The sequence below is a fragment of the Furipterus horrens genome, unplaced genomic scaffold (genome assembly GCF_987537825.1).
Source record: "Furipterus horrens unplaced genomic scaffold, mFurHor1.1.pri manual_scaffold_2, whole genome shotgun sequence".
In the NCBI taxonomy this organism is placed as follows: Eukaryota; Metazoa; Chordata; class Mammalia; order Chiroptera; family Furipteridae; genus Furipterus; species Furipterus horrens.
Window position 1 is genome coordinate 134,684,840 of NW_028327172.1, and position 12,089 is coordinate 134,696,928.

At 38.5% G+C, this 12,089-nt stretch overlaps 1 protein-coding gene across 2 annotated transcripts in view; it reads left to right on the forward strand.

The window, feature by feature from the left end:
• The window catches only part of ITIH2 (inter-alpha-trypsin inhibitor heavy chain 2), a 30,902-nt gene extending 21,575 nt beyond the window's left edge, over nucleotides 1–9,327 (forward strand). For both annotated transcript variants that reach the window (XM_090266485.1, XM_090266484.1), the window contains 6 exons: nucleotides 2,013–2,150; nucleotides 5,756–5,869; nucleotides 6,272–6,470; nucleotides 7,021–7,193; nucleotides 8,402–8,513; nucleotides 9,130–9,327. In XM_090266485.1, the coding sequence (XP_090122611.1) occupies nucleotides 2,013–2,150; nucleotides 5,756–5,869; nucleotides 6,272–6,470; nucleotides 7,021–7,193; nucleotides 8,402–8,513; nucleotides 9,130–9,277 (884 nt within the window). In that variant the 3' untranslated portion in view covers nucleotides 9,278–9,327. The remainder of the gene's footprint in view (nucleotides 1–2,012; nucleotides 2,151–5,755; nucleotides 5,870–6,271; nucleotides 6,471–7,020; nucleotides 7,194–8,401; nucleotides 8,514–9,129) is intronic.
• The last annotated feature ends 2,762 nt before the right edge of the window (nucleotides 9,328–12,089 follow it).

The window sequence follows — 12,089 nt, forward strand, 5'->3', positions numbered from 1 at the left end:
GGCCAGCTTTTATAGGCTGAGTCAAGGTCCTTGAACCTTTGTCCTTCCCCCACCCCTCCCCTCCACCTCTAGTCCCGGGCCTGTGTCTGTGGAGCACTTCCTATCAATTTACTTTAAGGACAGTTTATTGTCGTGATTTTTGAACATTTTGATCACGTGTTCTCTAAAGGAATTTTGAAAAATTATATACTCCTTCATATTTTAAAGTCAACATTAAATTTTTTTCATCTTATTTAAATACTTGCAACGAATTTAATGTCTGGCATATTGTAAAGACTGGGCTTTTGAAATGAAACTGTGATACAACCCTTTTAAGAATTGAATACCAGATTTGACACTTACTATCATCCATTAAAAAACATATGAACACATTCTATTTGCATAATAAGAAATTTCATATTGTTCTTTTTTTCCAGTTGAACTTACATTTTCATTTCACTTTTCTGGAAGAATCATATCGAACATAATATATTTTTATGCCTGAAAGTTTTTTACTGATCATCCTGCTCCTCTATAAGAAAAATACATATACAAATTTAATTTTTTTTCAGTTTCTTGTGCCATAAGATTCTGAGTTTCAAAGTTTTCTTCTGGATTGAGTTTTATTAAAATTGCTATGAGTAGACAATTTATCAAAATAATATAAATGCATTATAAAATTTTATATACATAAGGTATGTTATTTGCTTGGAAATCATCTTTTAATGAAAAAAATGTGACTGAGTGTATCTTTTATGTTTCTATGGGTAAATGTTATTTATTAGTAGATTGAAAGAGACAAGAATCAGCATCAACTCTACTTTTTAAGAAAGTGTTTTATTGGCACAGTCCTGATAAACCTGTTGACATTAAGTAGACAGGAATGGAAAACTGTTGGCTATGGCAACATCATTCACTTACCTGAACTTCTTTGAAATCACACGATAAAACTCACATATGGATCTACTATTCAAACATTATTTTTAATGATCTATCAGATGACAGCTTGAGACCTACTCCAATTCTATGAAAAATAAAGAATTGGAGCTGACTTGTGAACAATTTGCTTCCCAGCCATTGGAGTCATTCTGCCTTTTCCCACTGCACTAATTTTCAACAGGATGCATTGGTTTCTGGGAGGTTTTTGGTGAGAGAAAGCAGAGAGAGGGCATTCCTTTTGATTGTAATCTAGGAGAAAGGGGTGTTCTTGGGAAAGAGTGTATGTGGAAGCTGAGAACCTACAAATTGCCTTAAAAATTATCCATGATCTCTGTGTCCTATGGAAAAGCCCAGGGTATACCCTAGGGTGCTGTGCCCAAGTTTAGAAGACCTTCATTTATTCTCCTGCTTCCTTTCTCTCTTTCTTGAGAACTGTTGAAATGTAGACTTGAAAATGACCTACATACACTAAAGGGAATGTTTTCTGAATTTTTAATTTTGTCCAAGTGAGATGTCAGCTATACCAGTGACCCGGGATTCAAGGAACTCTGACCTCCCAATTACATTAGGCTGGGACATCTAAATTTGTTTAGATTAACTGGCATATCTAGGTGACATCGTATCGCCTAAATAAAATGTGTAGGTGAACTAGCATTTGCTTCTCAAAGACTGGGAGACTGGATATCAGAAAGCAAAATGAAGCTTTTGTAACCAGTAGGGGAATCTCTTTGGGAAACTAAATTGCTCAGACTGATTTTCGGTGGGTAAACAGACATGTATCAGGTAGGTGCTGACCATAATCCAGGATTCTGCAGGGGTTGGACTGGACATTATCCCTCTGGCCTGTACTGAAGGCATGACTACCACCCCCACCCCACCCCTGCCAACTCCACGGGGCAGCTCCTCCTGCTGTAGATCCCAGCTCAGGTCCCAGACTCTGGGGAAAACCCTACAGCAGGCCCACAGCATGACAGGGAACTCAGGAATAAAAATAATAGGAGAAAACCTTAGCTGAGAACCTCTGGGGTCTGCATAAATCTTGGAATTGTAAGCAACTTACCTGGAAACTAATGGATACAGGTTTTTCTACCCAGGTGCCCTGTATTACGGCAGCAAAGTTGCTCCAAGTCCACTCCCATCCTGGGTCAACCCTTCACCTACACCCAGGATCCCATTGCCTGCGGTAGGAGCTCCCGTGCTTGAATCCACTCCTCCTCCACATGTGATGAGAGGTGAGAGAACTTTGACATGGCTTTCATATCCCAGGTCTCCATCAGATCATAATCCATGGAGCACTTATATATGTTCATAAAATCACTGTGTTCTGGTAAACTAAGTGACTTTTATAGGCATCCTTGCTTTCTACTGAAAGAAGATAACTCCATGTGTTAGTCAAAATGTGATTAAAACAACAGAAATTTATTTTTTATAGTTCTGGAAGCAGAAATCCAAGGTCAAGGTAGATTTGAGTTTTTTGGCTTGTAGGTGGCCACCATCTTCCTGTGAGTTCACATGACCTCTAGAGAGAGAGAGAGAGAGAGAGAAGACAAGCTCTCTGGTGTCTTTTTATAAGGACACTAAATCCCATCATTAGGGCCCCACTCTCATGACCTCATCTAAATTACCTCCAAAAGGTAGCCCATCTATAAAACAGGGTGATCCTACCTCCCCTGCAAGGTGATTAAGGTTCCTGGTTCCCAGCAGAAGCCTAATAAACACAGGCTACTTTTATGCTCATGGATCTCAGGCCCTAGGAATCTATGAAGTTAATCGTGGAAGCCCTCCATGTACTTTCACCTTAAAAAGAATTTAGGCTGCTCAGACCAACTTAAACATGATGTTTCATTTCTGTTGCCTAAAACTGTATCAACTCAATGTGACAGCACTGATTCTTTTGCTTATGAGAAGGATTGATTGGTGGGATCTGGGTTAATTAAAATGATAAAAACAATTGTTATCTTTAACAGAAACAATTTCTTTCAAACAAAATGTTTCTAAACACCCTATTTGTATAGAAGAAAAAAGAGGAAAGCATAATTAAATGACTTTAAAGAAATTTTAAGGAGTTAGAAATCTTTTGTTCTGTGTTTTAATGATGCCCTCTAGTGCTCAGCTCCAACACAAAATAAATTAAACAAGTACTTACTGAATACATACATGAGCTTGGTGGTATGAGGGGTGCTCTGGATTAGTTTATTCTTGATTCTAAGTTTCAAAACATACACTTGAAAGTGAATGAGCATATCAGAGTGGTTGGGAGAATGAGCTTTAATCAGACAGCTTGGCTGTGAGCCATAGCTCTGGCCTTACTAACTCCATGATGTGACCTTGGACAGGTCACCTGTCCTCTGCAAGGAAAATAAGTTAATGTTAGCAAGGAGCTTTGTGACAATATCTGGAAAACAGTAGCCTGTTAATGGATGGCAGCCAACTCATCTAATTTTATCCTGGAAAACACAACCACTGCTGGATTTCAACTCAAACCCTCTTCTTCAATCCCTTCAATCATTAAGGCTAGAAGCCTGGTAGTGCTAAGCTGTTCTCTCTAGTAGTTACCAGATATATGGATTCTACCAGATGTCTCCTGAATTCTCACTGACTTTCCAATCCCACTCACCATCCTACTTTCTTGAATTTAACTTTCTTGTCTGAGTTACTGCTAAGTGATCTTCCTATGTCTACTTTCCAATATTTAATTTATATTATAATCAAAATTGTTCTAAAATGAAGTTCAAATCATGTCACATTTATTCACAAAAACCTTTAATAGCTATTCAACAGAATAAAGGTCTATTCTTTAGCATGATGTTCCGTGGTCTCCATCACCTACATTCTACTCTAATCTTTTCCTACCTTCTTCAAGAACCCATCCTCTAGTCACACTGAGTTACTATTTAAACAAATCATCAACTTTTCTACCTCCATGCCATTCCTCATTATGTCCTCTCAGAATATACTCGCTCTCTTTCTTGGGTCTTAGTCTTTCCTTCTTCTCCTACCTTTAAGACTTAGTTCAAAAGCCAAATCCTTCATAAGAACTTTCTCAACTTTCCCAGGTGGAGTCAATCATCCCTGCATCTTCACTCTCAGCGCACTGTGTCTAGGCTATTATTGCATCATTCCATTTTTTCTAGCTTACAGTAGTGGTTATGTCTGCTTCCTTGAAAAAAGAAAAAATAATGTTCTAACTGTTAAAGGCCAAAATTATTCGTGATATTTGTGAAAGCATGGTAAGGAAGATTTTATTTGGGGGGGGGGGTGGGTGTAGGGACAACTGCAATGGGGTTTGGCAGTGGGGGAGAGAGATTGCACTCAACTGCAAATACAGCATGGGGAAGTGGGACTTTATAGACAAGGAGCAGGGTGGGCGTCAGTAGATGAAAGATTTCTAAAAGGAAACAACCAGGGAAAGGGATTCCAGGCTAAACACCCCTAATAGGATTCTTGCTGAAGGCAGGCTGGTATGATCAAACATCACCTGGGGGTTGGTGGGGAAGGAGGAACCTGATCCGATAGCAAGGGTGGTCAGATAGGGAGGGTAGGGTTTCTGGTTAACCTAATGACTTAGCAGGATTTTTGCTAAAATAGAACAGTGCAGAGACCAACACAGAAGTGCAAAGGTTGAGGCCTAGTTGAGAAGTTCAGAGGAACCTGAGTAGAGTTTGGTCAAGGAGAGGAATCTTTGTCACTCCTTCATTAAATTGTTACTTTCTTGAAGGCCATGACTTATCTATAGCTACAGCAAAGCCTACTTCAGCCTTTTGCAGTTTTTTTTTCTCACTAAATATTTGTTGAATGGTTAAACAAACAAACAAGATCAGCCAGAATAATGGTGTCCAGTAACAAAGGAGTATTCAGTACTTTCTTGGGAGCAGATTGATCCTTCATTGCTCTTGGAATGGATTAACCCTTTGAGTGCCAATGTCACTGTGAGCGATGCTGACAAATTTTCCCTGAAGTGCCAGCGTTGTTTCCCAGCGACATTTTTCTCGACGGCTGTAAATGTAAATAACAATGGAATAATTCGTATTTTATGTTTTGTTCTCTTATTTTGTACCTCAGGTTATATATTGATATAATTTTCTCTCATGTTGATTCAAATTTTGAATTACACGTGGCACTCAAAGGGTTTGGGTCTGCTGCATGGGCAACAGCAGACCCTCCATATCACCCTGCCCAGGCTCTGTAGCTTCAGCTTCACTGGAGAGGACACTCCAGCGTCATCGCAAGATGTCGATTCAACACGGGAGGAGACAGATACCGTGTCACTCCCGAGTCGGACTGCACAGCCATTCTCGGCGGTGCAGATTGACTCTTAAGAAGCTACACCATCGTCTCTCGAGACGGACGGCTGCCGACGACTCAAAGGGTTAATATTAATCTGTATGCCAACAAATAGTCTTCATTTTTACGCATTATATATGCCTACTTAATAAAATACATGTCTTTTTATTTACCTATACACTTACTGTATATATATATTTACACATATGCAGTATATATGTGTGTGTATATGTGTAGTGAGTATGTATGTGTCTTATTCCTTGTGTCTTTCTTACTCATTTTTACCTCTAGCCTGGTACATGTGTGAGAGCTACAGAATAAGTATCCACCATACCTGTAAAATAACTTAAAAGCTCTGATGGAGGCTGTATTGAGAAAGGGACAATAGGTTTGGTCCGCTGGGTTACCAGTGCCTAGAACAATACATAGCATATAGCAGAAGCACAACAAATATTTGTTCTTGTTAAATTAAAGATGTTTAGGAATGAAATACTTTTCAAAATCCTCTTCCTCTCTATGATTTTTATTTTTATTTTCTTTGTACATTTTCCAGTTGAAAATGACCCACACTTCATCATTTACCTACCAAAAAGTCAAAAGAATATTTGTTTCAATATTGACTCAGAACCTGGAAAAATCCTCAACCTTGTTTCTGATCCAGAATCAGGTAAAATAAAAAGATATTATATTTGAATTAGACAATTAGATCTTTGTCAGGCTATACTGCCACTACCTGGGATTTCCTTCTCACAATAACAGAAGTCCTTTATTTTTCAAATTCCAGTAATTAGTGAGGAAAAAATATAATTATATACCCAAGTGTTTGAACTACTATAAATAATATACTCTCTCAGTATAAACTAGATTTTGTAATATAATTAAACTATAATAAAGCATAGTTATAAAGCAAGAGTTACAAAGGAAAGTGTTATGTAAATTCTACAGCAATATAACAATAATATTGCCAAGTTTTATAAATTTGAACTATGGTGCCCACACACGAAAAAAAGAATTGGCACCCAAGAGACAAAAAAAAAAAAAAAAAGCTTTTTACTTTTCCCCCATGTAGGGATTTTGGTCAATGGACAACTCATTGGTGCCAAGAAGCCCAAGAATGGAAAACTAAGGACCTATTTTGGAAAACTGGGATTTTATTTCCAAAGTAAAGACATGAAAATAGAAATCAGCACTGAAGGCATCACCCTGAACTGCGGCACTCGTATGTCGGTCTTATCCTGGTCTGACACAGCTCAGGTCATTAATCAGAGGCAAGTGTTATTATGTCTGAATTTTGGCCTGTCTTTGACACATTACATAAATAAATCCTGACATCTGAGACATAAACACAGACCTTAAAATCATCATTTTAAATATGAAGAAGTTGATGTTCACAAAAGTTTTTGTTACCCACCCAACCTGTTCCTGGTGGCCAGGAGCCTGGGTTTTGGTCATAAGGTATCTCAGTTCGAACCCAGTGTCTGGCGTATAGTAAGTACTCAATAAATCCATGTTGGTAAGTGAATGAGTCCATCAACTGAAGTCCACAGCTGACTCCGTGTCAGAAATGCTCAGATACACCATGATTGTGTCCTGTGAGTAATAACTTCCCATTAGTATCTCTTTAAACAAACATATAAATTGACAGAATTTCAGAGGTGGAGTTAAAACAGCATTTTGTGGCAAAAACATGGCAAAGGTCCTAGAAAACTAGTGGGATTGTATTGGGAGGAATGAGAGTTCATATAAGGGATAATGAGGATGACTCTCTAAGAAGAGTCTGTTCTGGAAGTGTTGATTCTATTTCAACTTTTCCACTAGGGTGCTAGTCTCGGTGAAGAAAGAGAAAACTGTTACAATCACCCTGGATAAGGAGATGTCCTTCTCAGTATTACTTCATCGCGTTTGGAAGAAGCATCCGATCAATGTAGACTTTTTGGGGATCTACATTCCCTCCACAAACAAGTTTTCACCTAAAGTACATGGACTAATAGGTAAAGTGTTGATTATCTGACAACTGCGGGGCCACACTAGGGCTTGAGCAACTTAGGATAATGGTGGCTAGAACTCGGGGAAGTGATAGGTGTGAACTCAAAAGTATAGGACACATGTTCTGAGCCTGGGTCTTAACTTATAAAGGTGACTGAGTGACAACACAAAGAGGTCAGGGTCACTGGAAGAAACATTCACGGTTATTCCCAGTTTCTCCTAGGAACAAGAAATACAGCTGGCTGTGCATGGCCACAGGAGGAAAACCAGGTTTTGGTGAGGGAAGCAGGAGCAAGTGAGAGGTTCAGGCCAGAGCCTTTATAGGGCCTTCCATGGAAAGACAAGACAGAGCAGGGTGGATCAGGGTTGGCTGTTTTGAACAATTCCCATGGGCCATGGGCTATAGTGCCCTCTATTTGCTTGGCACCTGGCCCTGGAATGATTTCTTATGGGTTATACAGGCTGGGTAGATGAGGTCTGGTCTGAGTTGGCTAGTTGTATACCAAAGGCATGATCCTGACGGAGTCCTTTGCTGTCTTTCAGAATTGGCTAGCCTGGGAGGGGCTGTTCCTCCTGAGCCAGATAGGGGTTTTAAAATGTGAAACATCATAATATATAGAAACTGAAAAAACATAGTGGTGCAGGGTGACTCAGTAATGCTATATAGCCAGGACCTTCGCCGTTCCAAACAAGGTTTTCCCAGAACCTGGATTTCATCATCACAAACTGGACAAAATTAAGAGAAGAGGCAGGTACATTTTAAGTTTTATGCTCAAGATGTTTTCCTAAATGAAGAGACACGAGCTGGCTTAGGAAGTCTGTGATAACAAGCAGGGAATCTAGGCCAACCTTCCCTATTTTTAAAAGGATGGTTCCAACTTAAGCATATGACATTGCAAACAAACCTGTTTCTGTGACCTGAGCTATGCTCTTGGTGGTGACCTTCACCCCTCAACCGAATCAGGGCGTTTGATTTTACTTCAGATCTAATAGATCAGCCTCATATGGAAAGTCACCCAGGGGTGAGTGGCATGGAGTTGCTCTCAGGAAGAACCCATCTCTCCTATTGCTGTGCCCTTTTTCTCTGAGTATGTCTTTCTACCCCAGAAATTCTGGAGGGAGGACCAACTGGTAGCTTGGATCAAATGACCAGCCTGTCTCTTTTTAATTCTTGGGTAACATGTAAACTACTGTCTGGCCTTTATCTCACTAGGCCAGTTCATGCATGAGCCAAAGATAGCCATATTCAATGAGCGACCCGGAAAACACCCTGAGAAGCCAGAGGCAACCATGGAGGTGAAAGGACATAAGCTGGTTGTTACCAGGTAAGCCTTGGATGCATATGACAGTAACAAAAAGGACTCCTACTAGCACTGGACTCACACAGCAGTACCTATGTCAAACTACACAATTCATCAGGAATGGGCACATATATAACATGTGCGTAAGGACACTGCAGCTCGTCCATCTCAAATGAAAATGATGATTACATAGAAAGAATTAATCTGTTGTTCTCACTTATATCCATTAGAAGCCCTAGGGTCACAAGCTGAATAATTGAAAAAGCTGATCAAAGGAGGAAACTGTGAAAATACCCACATGCCATCATGCTAGATGTATGTGTATGTGTATGATGTGTATGTGTATTTTTTTTATTATTGAGTATGTGACGCTATGTCCACAACACTTCAGAGTTGTGTTCCTACCTTTCTTCTGTTTCTAAGTTAATCTGCCCCCTTTACTTTGCTGGAAAAGTTCATATCAGTCCATCTCAGAAAGGGTTATTTGAATTATGAAGGACACAGTTTATTCTGTCCCTCCAACACTAAGCTGCAGACTTCGACGACTTGGGGCATGGAGATGGGTGGGGGCGGGCAGGCAGGCAGGCAGGCTGGCATGCCTTGGTCTGTGCCCTAAACGTCTGCACCGTTTTCCTTGCAGAGGCCTCCAGAAAGACTACCGAACAGATCAGGTGTTTGGAACGGATGTTCTCTGTTGGTTTGTACACAACAGTGGAAAGGGCTTCATCGATGGACACTACAAGGATTACTTTGTATCTCAGCTCTATAGCTTCCTCGGATGGCTTTAAAGATTTTGTCTGGGAAACTAAATGTATAAATATACATTTTTCTCCTGCCACCCTTGCAGTCATTCTTCAGTTTGAATAATTTAAAAATCTAACCAGGTATTCACACATCTGAAGAAAATAAATGCTTTACAAGAAGCTTTAGGATTTTGTTGCATGTCTGGGTACTAATGTGTATTCATTAAGGCGATGCAAAGGAAAGCTGCTTTGGCAAGTCAAGCTGGCATCCAGGCAGAGCCCTAGATTTGGCATTTACTGTGATTTCACTGTCAGGTCCTCAACTCTGCAGGTTAAGTACACTTTATGTTGTCAGTTATGTGGGAAATTCAAGTATGAGGTTATATGGTGAACATGGAATAAGAACAGGGGATGTGAATTATAACATAGAAGGAACTGACTCACATAATCATGAAGGCTGATAGTCCAAAATCTGCAAGGTGGGCCAATGGTGCAGGAGACCCAGGGAAAGCTGATATTCTGGTTCAAAGGCCAGTAGGCAGGAAGAACCAGTGTTGCAAGTGAAGTCCAAAGGCAGTTACTTGGGAGAGGATCAGTTTTTTGCTCTATCCAGCACTTAAACTGATTGGATAATGCCTACCCACATTAAAGATAGCAATCTGCTTTCCTCAGTCTACCTTTTTAAAGGTAAATTTCATCCAAAACACCCTCATAAAATGTTCGACCAACTCTCTGGGCACCCTATAGCCCATCTAAGTTGACACATAAAATAAGCCATCTCAAGGCCTTAGGTGATCAATCTCATTCTATTAAGCCAGCCCTTCTCCAAATAAGATAAAAAACAATTGGGCAGATGTCTTCTGATTAAATTATAATCCTGTAACAGTCCTGCCTCCCTGACATTATTCTAAAATCACCTTGGAGACTTTGTTGCTCTTACATTCCTCACGTTTAAAAACTGCTCAGGGTATCATCTCAGATGGCTAACTGCACACAGTATTAACGTTACTATGAATTATGAATTACAGTTCCAAATGCTCTGGAGGCCCCTCTGTGAAGCAACAAGTTTCACACAAATTTAATAGATCTTGAACTCTGTACCTTCTTTAGCAGTACTCCTTGTAGATCTTTGATTTTGTTTGTAGCTAAGCAATTCTAAGATTAATGCCATTTAATTTTAAATCTTAGATGATTAGGTTTATTTCAGAATAAATTAACTAGCAAATTATGTCCCAACAAATGGCTAATGGCATTTGTAAGGCAAAATAAGTAAACAACAAATTTAAGGTGAAGTCAGGTGACTATGTCAGCATTGGTACAGAGGATTTTGATGAGGCAGTCCAAGTCTTACCCATTGTAATTCTGTGCTTTCCTTTGTTTATAACTTTCCTTTAAAAATCAATGCCTAAAATGCACAATTTTCACAGTCAAAATTGAGAAAATTACACTTATAAAAAAATTTTAAGGTATTTTTATGAAGTTTTCTCTCCATAATTTGATAACAATCATTTTTCATTTTAGAATGTAGACAAAACTACCTCTTCTTGAATTACCCAACCCATATTCGATAAAGTGATGTTTTGACATAATTATAAAATATTAAACAAATGATTATTCCTATAATCTAACCCCAGTATTGATAAATGGCATTGCCTTTTAGTTTCATTCTTTTATAAAAATTGGTCACCTATGATAACATTTTTAAAAATCTACATGTTTTCCATTTCCTATTTCAAAGACACTAATCTTAAAATGCTAATGTAGAACAGACATCAAAAGTGGGTTCTTGTAATTGTTACTTGTAAAAATTTTGACTTTAAAATTTCTATCTCTAGATAAGCTTAATTTGATTTCTAATATTTTATATGTGCTTCATTGTTTTTAAAATAATGATAAAAATGTTAGGATGTATATTTATAGGCAACAGATACTGAGCAAGAGTCCTATGAAAAGAAAGGAGATTTAAAATCAAATCCATGGAAATCAAATTATCAACACTTATTAGTACCTGTTATTTTGAAACTCATTGCCTGTAAAAATTTTATTAATATGATTCACATGTTTCCCTTGAGACCAGAACTATGCCTTCTCTATATAATTAATTTTGAATTATAATACAAACAAATAATCAATTTTGAATTCCAAACAAGGGAACCAAATTAACAGGAATCGTTGGAAAGGAAGGAACTATTCCACTACCTCTTGAATAGTTTCTGAAAGTATTATGCTCTCAGTGATGAAGGAAAACCTGACAATTATCTGTATTATATTTATTTTGTGGGGCACCTTACAACCCATTGGTAATTGATCAATATTTAACTTTGTATAGAGCTGGGGTATTACAGTGCTGGTATTTGTCAGATATATTAATCATCTTTAGCATTTACGCAGCCTGTCTTCAAAGTATTTTTAAGTATCAATCTAAACAGTTTCCACTAAATCTATTAAATATATATGCCTTGTCAGGAAAATGACAGCCTATGTTTCAGAAAAACCAGACTCTTGGCTCAGATCATTCCTCTGTCATAAATTTGTTTGTTTGTACTTTCAATATATTGAAACTTAAACAAGGTTTCTCGGAGTTGGAAACCTGGCAATTCAAAGCAACAAATCAAAAAGGGGAATTAAAGAGTGTCTCAATGTACAGTAAAAATGAACTATGAATCGAGTTATTTCAGTACCTTCTGGTCTGAGGTCTTCTTCAAATCATTCTGTATACTTTAAAGGATCACTTAATATCATAAAAAGTGGCATCTTCTCTTCAGCCTTATCCCAGTCAGAAGTGAGTCTAAAAACCCAGGACGACCCAGCCCTTAAAAGGCTGTTCACACTCTGAATCTCACTGCATGTGAAGCTA